This window comes from Falco peregrinus, chromosome 9, assembly GCF_023634155.1.
Source record: "Falco peregrinus isolate bFalPer1 chromosome 9, bFalPer1.pri, whole genome shotgun sequence".
NCBI lineage: Eukaryota > Metazoa > Chordata > Aves > Falconiformes > Falconidae > Falco > Falco peregrinus.
Window position 1 is genome coordinate 21676318 of NC_073729.1, and position 18870 is coordinate 21695187.

The 18870-nt window shown below is 58.6% G+C and overlaps 2 protein-coding genes across 3 annotated transcripts; one reads left to right on the plus strand and one right to left on the minus strand.

Annotated features, from left to right (window-relative positions):
* Nucleotides 1-35: 35 nt before the first annotated feature.
* Nucleotides 36-9959, minus strand: NLRP6 (NLR family pyrin domain containing 6). Of its 2 annotated transcripts, none has more exons than XM_055814540.1 (11): nucleotides 8918-9959; nucleotides 8130-8488; nucleotides 7872-7910; nucleotides 6060-7782; nucleotides 5537-5626; nucleotides 5013-5186; nucleotides 3741-3911; nucleotides 3331-3501; nucleotides 2248-2418; nucleotides 1451-1621; nucleotides 36-751 (listed from the first exon to the last, which is right to left on the minus strand). In XM_055814540.1, the coding sequence occupies exons 2-11, from the start codon at nucleotides 8446-8448 to the stop codon at nucleotides 664-666; spliced, it is 3117 nt and encodes a 1038-aa protein (XP_055670515.1). In that variant the 5' UTR covers nucleotides 8449-8488; nucleotides 8918-9959; the 3' UTR covers nucleotides 36-663. The 2 variants fall into 2 exon arrangements, with proteins under 2 accessions (XP_055670515.1, XP_055670514.1); XM_055814539.1 differs by having other exon boundaries at nucleotides 38-751; nucleotides 9047-9959.
* A 4779-nt stretch (nucleotides 9960-14738) lies between these two features.
* Nucleotides 14739-16812, plus strand: LRRC55 (leucine rich repeat containing 55). Its single transcript, XM_055814457.1, has 2 exons — nucleotides 14739-15638; nucleotides 15726-16812. Exons 1-2 carry the CDS (start codon nucleotides 15017-15019, stop codon nucleotides 15959-15961), a joined length of 858 nt encoding a protein of 285 aa, XP_055670432.1. The 5' UTR covers nucleotides 14739-15016; the 3' UTR covers nucleotides 15962-16812.
* The last annotated feature ends 2058 nt before the right edge of the window (nucleotides 16813-18870 follow it).

An 18870-nucleotide genomic window follows, 5' to 3' on the forward strand; every position in this document is an offset into this window, starting at 1 on the left:
AGATTTCTGCTTTGTTAATCCAGCTTTCCGTTTGGCTGCACCGTGATGCTCCTGGTGGTGGGAGAGAAACCAGAGACTGGGCAGCATCCCTGGGGCTGCCTGGGCTGGAGGCTGCTGATAGAGGAGCGCGCAGAAATGTCACGATGCAAAGAGGTTTCTGGGAGGGGGTGTTTATTTAGCTTGGGTATAATAGAAGCACTGTTCACAATAATTAAATGGCCAAAAAGGAGAGGGAGAAGACCTTGGCAACTGGAGCTCCAGACAGAAATACAGAATCACAGCATATGAAGTGCGAGGAGCAAATAAAAATATCTGCAGCCAAGGCATGTTTTGGGCATTCCCAAAGCCGGGGCCCAAACACTGAACTTTCAGACTGATCCATTTCTCACCCCAGTTCCCTATGGCCTCAGCTCCCTTTCCTTCCCCCCCACTCAGGACCTTGGAGGAGGTCCTGTCTGGACCTGTAATGCACAAATGTGTCTCAGTTCTAAGTGGCAATCCCTGTGCTCCTGAGGAGGCTGAGCCAGAACCTGGCCATGCCTGGGGGAAGGTGCTTTCAGCACCAAGAGGGCCTTTCACGAACAGAACAAACCTCTCCCAGACCCCTCCTCTCTTAAGACAAGTGCAGGCTCCATCAGTGAGCGCTGAGGCGAGTCCTGCTTGTCACATGTGCACAGACAGGTTGGGTTTTACTGCCTTGAGCGCAGCCAGTGTCTGTGACAGCTCTTCATTTAATCCTGATTTCTTGAGCCTTTGGAGAGGAGAAGGAAAGAGGTTAACCCCCCCCAAGCTATTGACTGTTGGCTGTGACATTGCACAGTCAAAAAAAAAAAAAAAAAAAAGGACAAAAAGCAGAGCCAGCTTGGGTTTCTTTTCTGGAGTTGGCTGGCCCTGGTCCCAGCTGCCACCTCCTACTTCAGCAAGCAGAGAGCGTGCGGGAGACCGAGCCCAGGGCTGGTCCATGGAGCCCTTGGTGGGGTATCCACAGCTCCATGTTGGGCTCCACGGTCCCGCTCCCTTGGCTGCATGAGGGCAGCAGCAGCACGGAGTGGCTACCCCTGCTGCCTGCTTTGGGGCTGAGGAAACATGTCCCCACATGCATTGGCAGCGTGTCCCAAGACAGTGCCAACTGCTTTAGGAAGGCAGTGGGTCTAATCACACTAATTCCAGATGTGAGCAGCTGGTAGAGGTGGGGGGTGGGGCAGCAGGACAGAGCCAGCTGCCACGTGGGCCTCTCCGGGTCGAGCTGCCCAGCACGGTGCAGTCCTGGGGAAGGGCACCTGGAGCAGCTGTAGCTTCACAGAAAACGCTCTCAGACCTCACAGGGTGGGCTAGGAGCTGCAGCAGGGTCACGTCATGCCTGGCCTGTCCTAGGCCCCGCGGGGAGTGGCCCTGCAGCTGGAGGAGCACTGCAGCTGAGGTGATGCCCGGGGAGCCGAAGGTCCCTTACCACAGCATCCGCAAGCAGCAGGTAGGGTGCCTGAGCACCTCGCACAGCAGCTGCACACTGCCATCTCCCAGGTCATTCTCGCTCAGGTCCAGCTGCTCCAGGCTCTGGCTGGTGCTGAGCACAGCACCGAGGTCCCCACAGCAGGCATCGGTGAGTTGGCACTGCCACAGGCTGCCAGGGAAGCGGTTGGAGAAAGATGTTTGGCCATTTCGTGCACACTCCTGCACAGCCAGAAGCCTTGCCAGTGCCGCCTGCCCACCCGCCCCAGGTCCTCTGGATGCCTGGAAATAGTTTCCAGGCAGGACTCGCTCTAGGCTTCTTGTGAGGTCTCTGATGCTGGGTATAATCTCCCCAGAATGCGCAACATCGCTTCAGGTGGGCACAGCAGGGCTGGGCTTCCTCCTGGCTGGGGTACCCCTGATGACCTCTCACAACCACTGACCACAATCGGGGTGATCTTTAAGGAGCAAACACCTATGGACCGCGCACCCGAAATGTGCTGGTGGATGGACTAACAGCAGTGAGGGTACTGCTGCTGCGCCTGGGAGAGCTTTAAATCCTAGTTATCTCATCTGGGTGACCATAAACAATCTCAGCCAGATAATAAGTAAATAATTCTATGGGTTTGAGCTGTTAGCACCCCACCTGTTGAAGCTGTCACACCGACCTGATGTCTGAACGGCCCTGGGGAAGGATGGTGACCGGCCACAAGGGGACTCACCGGGGGAGCACAGGCAAGTCGCAGATGGTCCCTGGAGACACCATTGTCCCCCAGGGACCCTCTGGGAGCCACCCACCTCAGTCTCTGCAGCCGGCAGCCTGGATCCCGCAGCCCCTCACTCAGCCGCCGCACACCCTCGTCCCCCAGCTCGTTGTCCCCCAGCTGCAGCTCCATCAGGCTGGGGCTGGCGGGGAGCATCGTGGCCAGAGCCCTGCAGCTTGCCTCTGTCAGCCGGCACCGCCACAGCCTGCACGGGGACAGGCAGAAGAGAGGGGCCTCATCACGGCTGCCTTCTGAACTGCAGGGACAGTGCCCACAGCCCCCCCTCCACACCAACCACCCCTTTGCCCTGAGGCCAACGGGGCCCCTGCCCTCAGGGAACCTCGCTTCTGTACTTTTGCCAAATCTTGTAGGTTTATCCTCTTTGACTCCCGTCGTTACAGGTGTGGGCAGCACCCACAGCCCCCTGGAGGCACTGGCTAGGGGGTTCTCGGGTCCTTCAGGACCAGAAAGCTGCCACCTGCCCCAGCAGAGGCAGGTCTCCCACCCAGGGGTACTGCAGCCCCCTCCCCTTGGCTCACCATCACTACTGGAGCCCAGGAGCTTAAAACCCCTGCCAGACCGACGGGCTGCATCACCTGTCCCCCTCCTCTGGCTCTGACACTGTTCAAAGCAAAAGTGCTGCCCACCACCCCAGCTAGCTACCCTGCCTCAGTGCCTCCGCCGGCCCACCCAGCCCCCTTCTCCCAGGGGGTCTGCGCAGCTGGGGGTTGTTGCCTGAGCCCTGGGAAACGCTGCCAACTCCAATTTTACCACTCCTGCCGTGCAGCCTCTCCGCAGCCTGTTCTGCCTGGCTTTCTGCTACCTAGAATGGCTGACAGGGAGCTCGTTCATCACTCCAGAGGAAAAAGGGGGTAAAAAGCTCAAGTTTAAAGGCAGATGGGACAGCCAGAGCTGTCCCTGTGGTGGCAGCCCTGGTGAAAGATGGCAGTCACCTCTGCCCTGCAGGGCTTAGGAGGGCAGCCAGCACAGTGCTGTGTAGCCCAGGAGCATGTTACATCTTTCAAGCAACAGGCAGCAACTGCTTTCTATTTTTGACTTGCGGACATCCCACTTGCAGAGGTGCCCACCCAGCAATGCCCCCCATGGAGCCACCCACCTCAGTCTCTGCAGCCGGCAGCCTGGATCCCGCAGCCCCTCACTCAGCTGCCGCACGCCCTCGTCTCCCAGCTCATTGTCACTCAGGTGCAGCTCCGTCAGGCTGGGGCTGGTGGGGAGCATCATGGCCAGAGCCCCGCAGCTTGTCTTGGTCAGCTGGCACCGCCACAGCCTGCATGGGGACAGTGCTGTGGTTAAGCTGGGCTCGATCCCCTGGAAGCCACTTCTTTCCAAAAATCACCTGCTGCTTTTTGGGCCTGGGGATGCAGTCAGGCTGTTTGATTAGCACAGCTCAGGGAGAGCAACGTTGCTCAGGAGGGACAGAGCAGCACCCTGCACACCTGGCCACAATCCCACCCCAAAGGTGTCTACTGGGAACAGAGCGGGGCCTGCCAGCTCGACACCCCATACCAGAGCCTTTGCATGCTGCAGTTGGGTCCTGCTAGTGCCCTGCACAGCTCCTGCACGCCGCCATCCCCCAAGGGATTGTCACTCAGGTCCAGCTCCACCAGGCTGGGCATGGTGCCCAGCACAGCAGCCAGGTCCTTGCAGCCGGTGGCCGTAAGGTTGCAGCAGCCCAACCTGCAGGAGAGTCAGTGGTGAGGCTGCCTGTCCGCCGGTGCTGCCGCCCTCCCTTCCATCACCCCAGGTTGGAGCAGTCCTGGGCAGTGTCCCCTGCCTGGGCCCAGGCATGGAGGGGGCTCCTGCCATGGCTCTGGGTTCACTATGTTGGAAAACAGCGGGGAGCATCTTCCTGCCCTCTCCCCATCCTCCCCCGGGGCTGGCACGCCAGTATCTGGTGCTTGCTGCCATGTTGCCTTGTTCAGCATCCCTGGGTGCAGCAATGCTGAGGGTGGCACAAACACACTCCAGAGTGTGAAACACAACCCAGATCCTCAGACTCTAAAGGACGAAATGCCAAAGTGCAGCCAGGTACCTGGCAGCAATCCCGCTGTGCCAGAGCGTGGAAATGGAGAGGTAAGGTGACCAGGCAGCATCTGCTCAACCAGGGACTAAAGATCTGAGGGCAAACAGTTAATATTGCTTGAATGGGTGAGATTATTCTGCCTCACTTTTGAAGTTTCAGAGAGATTTCCTCTTTCAAATCTCATTGTCCAGTCTGAATCTACACCAGGGGAAAACGGGAGAACACACCCCCTAGAAACACAGAAGGGAAAATGCAGACACCAAGGGATGGTTCATCCCCTTCCCAGAAATGGTCCATGGGTTGAATCTGCTTCTGCAGTTACATGTTTCTGGATGGTGTGTGGCCAGCCCTGCTCCTGCCACAGCACACAGGGACCCAAAAACACACGCAGCTGCAGAGCAAGAGCCAGGGGAAAGATGTCTGGGGTGCACTGAGGCAGCCACAGACAAGCAGACAGCGGGGATGGTAGCAGACACCTCTCCTCTAGCCTCGGCACTGAAAATTAGTTCTCTCTCTTACTTCCCTACAGCACCCTAGCAGAGGCATGGAACTAAATTATATTGATGGACAAGGCAACAATAAGGGTCAGGCCCCCACGACAAGTAGGTCAGCAATGCCTCAAGCCATCTTCGGCACCAGCAGCATCGGTAAACGGGCCTCTGTCATTTCTTTTTCTTTTTTCCTTCCTCTCCCAGGCTGGCGAGGAGAAGAGGCGAACACTCCCGCAGCCCCCCGGAGCTGGCACCATCCCTTACCGCAGCATCCGCAGCTGGCAGGCGCCGCGCCTCAGCCCCCGGCACAGCAGCTGCACACCACCGTCCTGCAGGTCCTTGTTGCCAGCCAGGTCCAGCTCCACCAGCGTGGGCTTGGTGCTGAGAACGGAGGCCAGAGCGGCGCAGCAGGCGCCTGTGAGCTGACATTGATCAAACCTGCCAGAGATGCGGAGGGGAGCCACGGGGTCGGCACAGCTGCCCGGCCACACGGATGCACCACCCAACCCCTCACTCACACAGCCGCCACGGATGATGTCCCCAACCCGACCACCCTCACAGATGGCCTCCCGGGAGCAGGGGCACAGCCCACCCTGCCGCGTGGTGAGCTGTGGTGGCACGTGGTCACCCCACCCCCCCCATGCAGCGAGGACACCGGCCACTGCCTGTGGCCCCTGACAGTGGCAGGCCCTTGGTGGCTCTGCGCAGAGGTGACTCTCATCCCCAGCCATGAAGAGGCTGGGCTTGGCTTGTTTTCCTATTTCACCTGGCAGAGAAGAGCAAGGTACCTTAACTTCTTTAATTTACAGTCTGACTTTTCCAAGGCTTGGCAAAGCAGGTGAATGGGTGACTGCTTCCCCTCCTCTTGCTGTTTTTCCCTGAAAACAAATAAGAGGTGCATTGTACTCCTATTTCTATTCCTACTCATAATCTATTCCTTTCCTGTTCTATTCCTATCCTATCCCTATTCTTATCCCATTCTGTGCTAGCCTATGTTATTGTGTTCTATGCTATCCCATTCCTATCCTATTCTATGCTATCCTATTTTATTCTATCCTATGATATCCCATTCCTAGTCCTAGTCCCAGTCTATTCTTATCCTATCCTCTCCCTATCACTATCCCATTTCCTATTCCTACCCCTATATTGCTCTATGGCCGCTGGCTGCATCCCCAGATTAGACCCATAGGCCCTTGCCGACGTTCCAGGTGCAGTGGGAGGACTGACCCCACTGCGGGCTCCTCCACATGGTCATCACAGCTCTTTGGGCTCTAAGGGATTCACCACTTTGTGGCTCAGCACCCTACGCACCAGCATGCCTGCTTGGCTGGCTGCGGGCCACCGCAGTCCTCGGGGTCATCCCACAGGAAGGAGCAGTGCCCCAGGTCAAGCGACTCCAGCTTGGGGAAGTTTTTTATGCTGAAGGAAAGGACGACCTGGTCGAAGCGCTTGAGGTTGAGCCCTCGCAGGTACACCCCCGTGAAAGGATCCAAGGCGGCTGCCACAAACTGCTCATCCTGGAGCTCATACAGACAGTGGCAGACCTCCAGCTCGCGGATCACCGCCGTCTTCTGCATCAGAAGAGCCAGGGCTGTTTTCTGGCTGTTTTGAAGCCATGCCAGTAATTCCTGTGTAATCCTGGGGGCAATTTTACACCCAGTCTTCTCCTCCAGCTCCCTCCTGCGTTCCTCATTTAAAAGCCCGAAGAGGAACCGCACAGTTAGCATGAAGTAGTTCCTGGAGTTGCCATAACTCTCCAGCAGCTCCTTCACATCCCTGGTAGGACCGGTGGGGGCTTCCACTGCCTCCCCTTCATCTTCCAGCAGGTAGAAGAGGGCTGCAAAAAACTCCTGGAAGCTGAGGTGGATGAAGCTGTAGGTGCTGACGCAGGAGATGTCCTTCTGGAAGAGGTGCTCATTGAGGAGGAGTGGGAGAGCTTCTCGCTGGTCCAGCATGTACCCCTCCACCTCCTTCTCCTCGAAGAAGACCTTCTGCTTCCAGATGCCACTGGCCGCCAGGCAGCACAGCCTCCTGAGCAGCCTGGGCATGCCTTTCTTTAGCTGGCCGCTCAGAGACTGCATCAAGGCAGAAAGGTAGAGGATGTAGATCCCCGTCGTGGTCCTGGGGCTTTGGATGAGACCCCCGGTGCATCTGAGCTGCTGCTTCATGACGGTGCAGACGATCCAGCACACAATGGGCACCAGGCACATGGTGAAGAGCACCTCATTCCCTCTGACTAACTGGAAGGCAGCAGCCGCCTGCTCCTCATTTCCAAAAAACCTGTAGAAATAATCCTTCCTCTCTGCCTCCGAAAACCCCAGGATTTCAGCGTAGCGCTCACAGTCCAGGAACCTGCCCAGTCTCTGCAGGGCGGCCGGCCTCGTGGTGATGAGCAGGGAGCTCTCGGGCAGGAGCCTCCTGCGGAAGAGGCTGCTCAGGGTGATTTCCACCGGCTTTGGCTCCCAGAGCTGAGAGGACAGCTCAGTCTGGGGCCGGTCGAAGGAGAAGCGGAGCTCATCAAAGCCATCAATCACGAACAGGAGCTTCTCTGGCAGCTCCAGCATCTTAGAGAGTGGTGGAGAGCTGCCAGGGTAGCACCAGGTGATGAGGTCGGCCATGCTGGCCTGGCTGGTGAGGAGGTTACCCTCCCGGCAGTGGATGTAGAAGACATAGTCAAACTCTGTGAACACCTTGTCAGATGCCCAATCCAGCACAATCTTCCTGGCCGTCATTGTCTTGCCCACACCCGCAGCTCCCAGGAGCACGACCACCCTGGGGGTCCAGCCATCAGGGTCGGGCTTGAAGAGGTCACCAACAGCGATGGAGGAGTTGGCTTGCTCCTTCATGAGCTCCGCATGCCTCTGTCCCATGGCCACAATCTCATGCTCCCGTTCCTCTTCATCAAGGTGCTTGTTGATGATTACCAGCTTCAAGTACCTGGTGTTCAGGCTCACGTCATCACCCAGCCGGGCGTTTTGGTCCTTTATGCGGCTGTATGCCTGGCTTATGGCTTTTTTGTAATTCCTCTGGTAATCTGGAAGGGTGGGAGGCCACCTCACATGTCTGCAGACCACCAGGCAAGCAGCAGCAGAGCTCCCCCCACTTCTCCCCACCGGCACCTACCTGGTGATGATGGTCCCAGTACAGGAGCGGGCGCCAGGGCTGGAAGAGAAAGCGGTGTTAGTGGGCAGCACTGCTGAGACCCTGACACCACCAAATCCTCTTCCATCTCCTCCTACCTGAAGCAGCCCCCGGTACGAGGACCCCCAACCCACCACCCTTTCTGTAGCATCCTCCTGGCCCCAAACACGGGATGTTGTGGACGCAACCCCCAGGATGCAGTACCCGGGACCCCACGCAATGCTGCATCAGCCTTCCCACCTTTCTCTCTGCTTTCCCGGAGCAGGGTGGCAGCCTTGCGGAGCTGGATGCGCTCAAAGACGGCTACAGCCACATCCAGGGCGGCCTCCTCACCGTAGAAATCCAACATGAGGTTCGTGGTATCCACGCAGCCAGCCTTCTCCAGCCGCCCCCAGCCAATGGGTTTCCTGCCCTGCAGGTCTCCACGGGCCAGCACATGCCGAAATTTTTTAAAATCCAGCTCTGAGAGGTCTTCCAGGGCCTGGACCAGCAGCTCCCCAGCAGTGCTCGGGGGGCTGCCCCCACTTGGGACGCAGCTCCTGCTGCTGCGCACCCCCATGGGGAGAGCCCTGACACCCGGCTAACACCCAGCCCCGTGCCTGTGATGGGGGGACAAGGTTTGGGGAAATCATCCTGTGAAGACACCCCCCCCCAGCCCTGCAATGCAGCCCCATCCTGGTCGTGCTGTCTCTGCCCCAGGGGAGCTGTGGCCCCCGCTGCCCCCAGCCTCATCCTCCCTGCTCTGCTCCCTGGGGACCAGGGCTGTGGGGCTGGCTGCCCCCAGCCAGGCACCATGGTTCCTGCCTGCTGTCCCTCCCCTGCTCCCCCAGCCCAAACCCTCCCCACCAGCACGAGGAGCAGTGGGGCAGTCACCCAGGGGCTTGCCACCAAAGCCTCACTAGAGCCATGTCCCACCACGTAAGCAGTGTCCCTACTGCTATGTCCCCGCCAGGAGATAAATGTCCCTTCCAGGAGAGCCATACCCCAGCGGGAAAGCAGTGTCCCCACTAGGAAAGCAGTGGACCTACCAGAAGAGCAACGTCCTCACCAGGAGAGTACCATCCTCACCAACAGACCCATGTCCCCACTAGGAGAGCAACATCCCTACCAGGAGAGCCATGTCCCCAAGGATAACTGTGTCCCCAGCAATGTCCCACCTGGGTCACAGCCGGGCAGCTGGCCCCGTTCCGGAGCAAGGCCGTACAGTGCGGCCGGGGCAGGTGGGTCTGCAGGGCCGGCCGGAGGCTGTGGTGGCCGGGCAGAGCCCAGCCGGTGAGCAGCACAAGGGCGCCGATTTCCTGCACCAGCAGTTTCACTTTTCAAAGCGTGCTGCTGTTTCCTTCCCTCTCAGGTCAAGGTTCTCACACTTCATGTCCTTTCTGTGCCTCATCTGTTTTTCCCTTTTCTTCTCTTTTCTTCTTAGATCCAGCTCCTTCCCTCTCACGCTGCAGCAGAGGGTTGCACTGAAGGCACAGGGACCTCGGCGCCCGGCTCAGCTGCAGCCAAGCCCAACTCAGATGGGAACATGCCAGCAAGCAAAAACAGCCCTTGCCTGGCCCAGCCAAGGGCAGGCAGTGACTTTTACCACTCTGCCTTGAAATTCATCCTGCCATGGAGCCAAACATCAGTTCTGGCACCCCACCTCCAGGGAAGCGTCAGTCTGGTGGCCCATCACTATCTTCAGCAGGTGATGGAGGTGGCTCTGCTCTCCCCAGAGTGCTTCAACAGGCAGGGGGGTCCTGCACTGGGAACAAGTCACACCACAAGTTTATTTGGTCAAGCAAAAAGCCTCAAAAACTTAAAAAACCTGAGGCTGCTGAATGGGTAACAGACCTAAAATCTAGTGGGACCCACCTGAGCTGCTGCCAGAGGAAGGGGCAGCCTGAGGAGCCACTCTGAAGAGAAAATTCAGGCAGCTGAATCTGGGCTGCAACCCCCACCCCCACATTCCCACCCCCACACAGCCCTTTGCATGCTCCTGGCAATGAAATTGAGCTGTAAGCAAACAGCTGTGAGCAGCTCGATTGCAGAGTGCAACAACCTGTGGGGCAAACGTGGCTGGTGCTGAGGGGGCCCGAATGGGTGGGTGAGTGGGTGGGTGGAGGGGGGCAAGGCGGCAGAGCCCCCACCCCGGAAAATGCTTCTGCGGCCCCCGAGCAAGGCACAGGCAGGAGTATGTGGGCACCAAACAAAACAACCCCAACTCTTTCTGAGACTGAAACTGCAAAAATGCCTCCACAGCAGCTTTGCAGGAGGTAGTGATGTGTAGGGTGTGAAAGGCAGTGGAGAGCAGGCACTGGCTCACCTACGGCTGCTGCCTGCACCAGGGTGCCGATGTGAGCGGTGTGTGTACAGCAAAACTGAAGTATCCCAGGGGGATACACAGCTCCAACTGCCCTCGCTGCAGCCGTGACCCGTCCGGTGCAAAGGCAAATCCCACAAGAGCAAGACCTGCTTCACCCATGGCAAAGCACTTCAAAGCTGTAACTCCTCACCTTGGCATGGACGTGCCAGGCTCAACTCCGAAACCCACTTTGGGTTTGGGATTTCTGCCACCAGCTCATGACTGCAGAGAGCATCAGCCGAAGGAAAAATGTATCTTGGATGGAGAGACACCCAAACTTAAGTCAAACCAAGCCCTATTGCTGCCAGGATCCCGGGGTGCTCCCTTTTCCCCGAGTTTTACTCATTTTACCGCGATGGCATTCAGGCTGGATTAAATTAGTGCAAACTCATTAACGGTTGTGGAGCATTTTATTCTTTAAAAGAGTCAAGGACTGGTCTAATGTATTAAGCGTGATGCTGGGGAAACTGAAAGCCAGTCCTGCTCAGCACTGACGTTATCACTTAGGTATCGGTGGTGTAGCAGCCGGAACACGGTGGGTGCGGCGAGGCTTTGCAGGGTGGATGGGCATTTGCCCTGCTTGGTGGTCTGCTCGGCACAGCCGCAGGCTGCGGCGCTCACCCGCTGCCCTTCCTGTGCACCTCCTGCCCCCAGGGGAGAAGCTCGGCTGTGGTTTGGCAGCTGCCACCCAAACCGGCATGGGTGTGTTGCATCAGCTCCCGACTTAACAGAACTATATTTTAGCGTTGAACTATATGTTAAATAGGTATGTGCATAAAGTTTAGGTCAAGCTGACTCACCCCTCTCAAGTTGTCAAAACTGGTGAATGGAAGGGCTTCTAGCCATGGGAGGCAGCCCTGGGAAACCACCAGCCGATGGGGAAGAGACCACCATTACCTAAACTGTGCAGAAAGAAGCTACAAGTGAGAAACTTGTGACCGCAAGAGGAGCCAAGCTGGTAAGGTGTTGCAGTCCACAGAAAATTAGTTGGAAGTAGGACAAAGGTAATTGTGGGCAGTGGGAGATCGTGACCTCTGATGCAAATAGCCCCCAAAGAGAGGGCAAGCCCCCACCTGGGGAGCATGCAGGGCTGGCAGAAAGCTCCAGTGGTGTGCCGAGGGTGCGTGCCGTTTGCACTAGAAGTGGCAAATGTGTAACAGTCCTGTGTGTGAACGAAATGGGTACCCAGTGTGCTACAAATACGGCAGTGCTCTGCTGCACACGTGTGCTCTCCAGTAGCTGGATGTGCATACTAGGAAGAAAGATCCCCCACGCCCCCAGCGCTGCAATAAACCAAGGTGGGCTTTCTAAACTATCGTTCGGCCTGGAGAGTTTTTGTGGTTACAATTTTTGGCAACACGGGAATGGGGCCTCACCAGCAGCCTGAAATGAAACGGCTCCGTCCCTCTCTGCAGCCCCAGCCCTCTGCCATGCTGCTAGTCAGCCTTGGCCCCTCATGGGCACGCTCAGCAGTGGGGGCCAGGAGAGGACTGGCAATATGCCCGAGCCCTCCCCATCACTCCCCGGCATGGGAAGACATGTAGCCTCCGGCATCTCCCACAGTCCCGTTCCATGCCCAGGTGCTCACAGTGGAGGCAAATACAGCAAACCTTTTTTGGTTTTGAGTGCCAGAGGCACTGGTCCGGGCATCACAGCAGCCAACCGGCCTGGCTTGGGGCTGTGAGAGGCAACGCTGGGGGCCGGGAGGGTGCTGTGGGAAGGACCGTGTGTCCTGCTGCTGTCTCAGGCTGCCAACCGAGAGCTGTGCTGCCTGCTGATGTGCCGAGGTGGCTGGGGGAGCTCCTCTTTGTAACAGCTTTGACCACCCATCATAAGAAGAGATGCAAACATTCCTCTCCTTTCCTCCTCCTCTCCAAAGCTTGAACGCATACGGGTTGAATGAAACAAGCTATCAGATGCTGCCTGCCCTGAAAGAGACAAAGCCCTGAGTATAAGGCAGATTTATTGATCCAGGGTCCTTGGAGCCATCCCAAGCTCCTGGGGGCCAGGGTCACTGAGCCTCGGTGAGCCAGCTGCAGGGGAGGGGGCTGCCTTACTGCCACAGCTCCTGGAAAAAGGGGAGGGGGAAGGAAAATTGAAAACAGAGGGGGGTGGAAGCAAGCTTGGAGTGATCATCCAAAAGGCCAGCGCCCTCCTGCATGTGGTTTTGTCCCAGAAATGCTGTTCCGATGAAGCTGGACTCTCACAGGAGGGCTCCATGGGCGAGCTGGTGGAGGGCAGCCCGGGCTCCTTCCCACCCCGAAGGCGAGCATCCTAACCCTGGATCCAGGAGAGCAGCTGGCAGCTCCTTTGGGGATGCTGCCCAGCCACCATGGCTGTGACCACCACCCAGCTCTACAGTGCCACTTGGCCCCACGAGCCGTTGCAAACAAGCCCCAGCCAGGGTAATTTGCTGGTTTATTTGCTGCTAACATAGTCCAAAAGGCTGGGGGAGTGGAAAAAAACTCGGCGCTAATAGATGCTGGGAAGAGATCTGCAGCCAGGCTTGGGTCTTATCTCTAATTATGTATCTGTCTGAGCTGCAGCTGGCTCCTGGGATGTCTGGGTGTATTCAGCTCCTGGAGTTTCCCTTGAAGCCTGCTGGGAGCCCGGGCTTCAGGCACCGAGCATCGCCAATTAATACCCACCGCGCGGAGAGGCGGCTGTGTGCCGTCTGGCTGCAAGCCGCGGCGGCGAGGAGCCGTCCCACGGGAAGTGGGGAGCAAACAGCCCCTGGGCAATGCTGCTGGAATACCGGGATCAGGCGGGGCCGGTGGTTTCAGCTGGGAAAAGGAACAACTCCATGAAAACAGCAGGAGAAAATTAAACCGAGGAACCCCCCGCACACTCCCCAGATGCAGGCAGGCTGGGTTTTGAAAGTGCCTCCTTTCCAAAAACGCCATAGCCATGGTGTTGCGATGTTTCCAGAGCTAAAACATGGGCATCCTTGTCACCCGAAAGGGCTGTTTCTGTGGTAAAAAGCCAGCCACTGGGAGGAGAGCGGCTCGCTAAAACCTGCTCCGTCCCCTCCCCATCCAAAAGGAGAAGGGAAACAGAAATTTTCAGCTCGTGTGGAGCGAAACAATCAGTGTCAACCTGAGGCATTTTCCAGGAGAAAAAAAAATAAAAATGACAAAACCCACATCTCAGCTTATAGCAGGCTGGAAGGGGGTTTGTGTGCTGGGTTAGGCAGGCTTTTAAATGGGAACGCATTCATCCCTGCTGCAGCCACCGCCGCTGCAACCCCACCCCAGCCGGCGGGTCCGGGCGGCCTGGATGCATTAGGGTGAAAACAGCCAGGAAACATCGCTCCCGGTTTGATGCAGGCTGCCTGCTTCTTCCCCTCTGCCGATATGTAATTTGTTTCTGTTTTCAGAGCCTGGGAAACCCTGAATCACCCCATCCCACGGAGGATGCCTCCCCAGGGCCAGGGGTGCAGGGAGGGCTGGGAACTACCCACTCCATCTCACTCGGATGCCTCAGCCCTTTGGGTGCAGGTCCCCCCAGCCTGGCCAGGCTGTCCCCGGGGTGGGGGCATTTCTACCCGCTGCCATCTCCATGTCTCCATTGCTCCGGCAGCTCCACATCCCGCTCTCCTGTTGCTCAGAGATGTGGAGGCAGTTGCTAAGAGACACCGAAACGTCAGTATCTGGCCCTCAAGGAAAAAAAAAAGAGGAAAAAAAAAAAAAAAAGAGACAGAGAAAGAGAGAGACAAGGGAGGACGAGGAGGAGGAGGAGGGGAGGAAGGAGGTGGGGAAAGACCTGCTCCCATTGCCAGGCTCGGCAGCAGCCTTGGCCGCTGCTGCAGGAGCCGCTCTCCCAACTTGGCGGCCTCCAGGGTGAGGGCGGCTGCCCAGGGACCCCCGGCCCACCACCCAGGCCCGGCGGCCGCAGGGAGCCAAGCCCCCGCTCATCTCCTGGCCAGCGTGAGTACCCCGGGGGACCCTGGCACCACCGGAGGGCTCGGGGGGCCTGTGGAGAAGGGGGGTGGCCAGGCCGGTGGGGTGGGTGTATGTGGTGTGGTGTGTGTGTGTCTGTCCATCCCCACCCTGCCGGTAAGATGGGGCGGTGGGGAGAGGATGGAGCCAAGAAGGCCAGGGGTGAGGGAGGAAAGAGCAAAGATGGCCAGGCGAGGGCAGGCTCGGTGGGCACCACGGGTGGGTGCTGGGGAGGGGGATATCCCCACAGAAGAGCTGAGGGGAGGGTGTCCCTGGCACTGGGCTGAGGTGGTGGTGGCAGGGGGCTGGCAGGCAGGCTGGGGAGCAGGCCCCCCCCCCCCCAGCTGCTGCCACTGCTGGCCAGGATGAGCTGTCCAAGGTCAGCAGAGGTGTGGGGGCTCTTTTTTTGGCTGAAATTCCAGGGGAGGGGGCTTGGAGGAGCAGGATGGCCCTGGCAGGGGGGGCACGGGGAAGGCGGGGGTGCCCCACACGGCCACCCCAGGCTGCACGAGCCGCGGCCCCCCCAGCAATGCGTGTGGCTAGCACGGCTTTCTGCTGCCCCTCTTCCTCGCAGGCAGCTGAGAACGGCCCAGTGCCCACCAGCACCCCAGGGCTCACAGACCACCGTGCCCCTGCGGGGGGCGATTTAACGTGCCCCCCCGAATGTCGCCGGGATGCCTGGAGCATCGCGCTGATAGCCCAGAGCCTGGCCCCGCTCGCTGCCGCTGCCGGCGGCCCTCAGCGTGAGCCAGGCGGGTGGTCCCTTCCCCGTGGCAGGATGGCCCCGTGAGGGTCCGGGCCTCCCCGCCGGCACTCGCTGAGTGGGGGTCTGCCGCCGCCCCGCCATGCTGCTGGGCCCCTGGCTGGTGGCGGCGGCGGCGGCGGCAGTGGCAGTGGTGGCGGGCGGCGGGGCGGGCTGCCCGGTGCTGTGCACGTGCCGTGGGCAGGCAGTGGACTGCAGCGGGCAGCGGCTCTTCTCGGTGCCCCCCGAGCTGCCGCTGGACACCGGCAACCTCAGCCTGGCCCACAACCGCATCGCCAGCATCCCGCCGGGCTACCTGGCCTGCTATGGCCAGCTGCGGGCCCTTGACCTGCGCAACAACTCTCTGGCGGCCCTGCCGGCCAGGCTCTTCCTGGGGGCTCGCCGCCTGGCCCACCTCGACCTCAGCTACAACAACTTCAGCTTGGTGGCTGCCGACATGTTCCTGGAGGCCAGCGGGCTGCTGCGCCTCGACCTCAGCCACAACCCTGGCCTGCGGCGGGTGCACCCCCATGCCTTCCGCGGGCTGGCCCAGCTGCGGGAGCTGGATCTCAGCTACGGGGGGCTGTCGGCCATCAGCCTCGATGCCCTGGAGGGGCTGCCGGGGCTGGTGGGCCTGCGCCTGGGGGGCAACCCCTGGGTGTGCGGCTGCGCCATGGAGCCCTTCCTCAAGTGGCTGCGGGGACGCATCCAGGGCTGCGCCTCGGGTAGGTGCCGCCCGCGCGCCCCCCACCCCCAACCCGCCCGCACCACGGGGCTCCGGCGGCCAGCCCTGATGCCGCTTCCCCCGGCAGATTCGCAGCTAGCTGAGTGCCGGGCCCCCCCCGAGGTGGCGGGAGCCCCCCTGCTCTCCCTGACGGAGGAGAGCTTCCAGGCCTGCCACCTCACGCTGACGCTGGACGACTATCTCTTCATCGCCTTTGTCGGCTTCGTCGTCTCCATCGCCTCGGTGGCCACCAACTTCCTGCTGGGCATCACTGCCAACTGCTGCCACCGCTGGAGCAAGGCCAGCGAGGACGAGGACGTTTAGGTACTGCCAGCAGCGCCGACAGCCCCCCAGCCCGGATGCCCCGGTGGGGGCACCTGACTGTGCCTTGTCCTCGTCCCCTCCCACCGCCCCCCCCCCGGCTGGGGTGGTCCTCGAGACATCAGCCTGGCCATGGCAGGGGAGACCTGGGGACACGTCCTCCTCCTTTTGGCCCAAAATGGGGAGGTTTTGCCCTGGCAGGCACCCTCCAGGATTGTTCCACCCGCACCGTGAGCTCAGACCCCCCCGCCTCCTGTTGCCACTGCCCAGGGCTGGTGAGGGCAGTGGCATGGGGTCCCACAGGGGTCTCATAGGACCTGGGGGCTGCAGCTGGGAAGCAACCCCCCCTGCTTGGGTGAGAGACCCCCAAAAAGTGGCATGTGCCTTGGGGGACACCAGCCACCCTCCCGGGGTGACAACCAAGGAAATCCGCGCTTTCCGCCCAAAGGCAGCACCGCTGGACCCCCCATGAATCCCACCCACATTCCTTGAAAAGATGGGGGTCCAAGCCCAGGACCCGGTGCCAGCACCCAGCTCAGCACCACTGCTCCCAGGGGAGGGACCTGGGGGATGCCTGTGGTGTGCCAGTGACACCGGACCAAGCCGGGACAGCACCAGGGCCGTGGTACCTGGCAGCAGGCCAAGCTGCAAGCACCCCCCGGGGATGGCTTTCCTGGCCACGTTTTGTTTTTTGCCTTTCTCTTCCAAAGTCTCACACAGGTTCCGGGCCAAACCAGGCACTGAGCATCGCCCGGCGGCTGGGGAACGCCATCACCTCATCCCTGCTTGCCGATGTGGGAAGGCTGGGAGGCAAAAGGAACTCCAAAAAAAAGACAAAAAAGAAAAAAAAAAAAGAGGAAAAAAAAAAAGAAAGCCAACGGCCCCTCTGTCCAGCTGGGGTGGCCGCCGTCCCTGTGTGTGTGTTTTACACTGTCTTTGTGGCCAGTTCTGCAGCCAGCACGCGTCAGGCATGAGAGTGGGGCTGAGGGGGACACAGCGTCTCCCAGGAGGGGTCTTCCCATGAGTTGTTTTATTTTTCTTACCTTGTCCCCCCCTGCATGAAGGTAGAGTCTAGATGTGGGTGCAGTTTAAAACCAAACCAACCCAAAAAAAGGGGAAAGCAGGGAATAATGAGGCAATGTGCTGGCTCTGTGATGCCACCTCCACTGCTGAGCACCTCCTGGGGCTTGGACCCCCGGTAGCAGCGTGGAGGCAGAAGGGTGGGTGCATCACCCTGGTGCTATGCTGGTGGTGAGACCCCATGGGGACATGACCTCGCTCAGGCTCCCCAGTCCCTCACCAGGTCCTGTGCCAACCCTGGGGGAGGCGGGTGTCCCGTGATGGGCCTCCCTGAGCTGTGGTGAGGCCGGGCTGCACCCATGGCGTGATGGCACCCATGGTGAGGTGGGACCCACAGCAAGGTTGCACCCGCAGTGGGCTTGCACCCATTGCGAGGTTGCACCGAAGGCACGGCTGCACCCATGGCGAGGCTGCACCCCCACTGTGGCTGCACCCCCCAAGCCCTTCGCCCACAGGAGAGCAGCAGCCCCCAGTGCCGCATGCTGGGAAGGGGCACTTGGGCTCTTTTTTCTTTATTTTCTTCTTTTTCTTTTTTTTTTTTTTCTTTCTTTCTGGTAAGTCTGAGGCATCGCCCAGCACCCTCTGGATGCCGAGGACAAGACACATCCCTGCACCGGCAGTTCCCGGCCTCATGCCAGGGGACAGTGGAGGAAGAGCCAACACACCTCCCCAGTGCCCCGCTCTCCAGCCAGACCCATTTTCTCTCTCTCCGAAGCAAAAACGGCCTGGCCCTCGCGCTTCGCCCTGCACCTTGGGTGACAGATTCCGTCAGCATCGGACCAGGTGCCAGTGCTGGGCCCCACGGTGCTGGGCGCGTGGTGGGTGTCCCCGCTGCAGGGCCACCGCCTGCCCGGCAGCGAGCTGGGGAGCACCCGGGGAAGGGGCAGCCCCTTCACCCCCCTCCTGGCTTCTCCCCTGTGCCTCACCCTTGCCCGCAGCCTCTTTGGCCTTTCCTTTTATTTTCCTTTTTTTCTTTTTCTTTTGTTTGTCTTTTTAGTTTACTGTTTCTCTCCTTGTACCTTTCCTTGCCTTCCCTTTCCTTTCCTTCTTTCCATCTTATTGACTGTCTTTTTTCTTTTCTTTTCTTTTCCTTTCCTTTTCTTTTGTCTTTTTTCTTTTCTTTTCTTTTCTTTGCTTTGCTTTGCTTTTCTTTTCTTTGCTTTGCTTTTCTTTTCTTCTCTTTTCTTCTCTTTTCTTTTCTTTTCTTTTCTTGTCTTTTTCTTTTTTCTTTTCTTTTCTTTAGTTTTTCTTTTTTTTCTTGTCTTTTTCTTTTTCTCCTATTTTCTTCTCTTTTCTTTTCTTTTCTTTTCTTTTCTTGTCTTTTTCTTTTTTCTTTTCTTTTCTTTAGTTTTTCTTTTCTTGTCTTTTTCTTTTTCTCCTATTTTCTTCTCTTTTCTTTTCTTCTTTTTTTTTTCTTTTCTTTTCTTTTCTTTTCTTTTCTTTTCTTTTATTTTATTTTATTTTATTTTATTTTATTTTATTTTTTATTTTTTCTCTTTCCTCTCCTCCCTCCTTCCCCTTTGCCCCCCTCCACACAACACCCAGCATGGGTGGATGGGAAAGGCGAAGGTGGAAAAGCCGAATCCCTCCCCGGTCTTTGTACGGAGCACATTTTATAACCGCAGACTTTTGTAAAATGTCAAGCACTTTTTCAGAGCCGAACCTCAACAATAAAGAGCATCAGCGCAGCCCGGCTCAGGGCCAGGGCCACGTGTGTGTGGCGGGGCCATGCGTGTCCAGCAGACACGCGTGTGTGGTGGGGCCATGTGTGTGCGGCAGACACGCGTGCGCGGGCGGCAGGGCTGGGAAGGCGGTGGCCACAACCTGCAGAA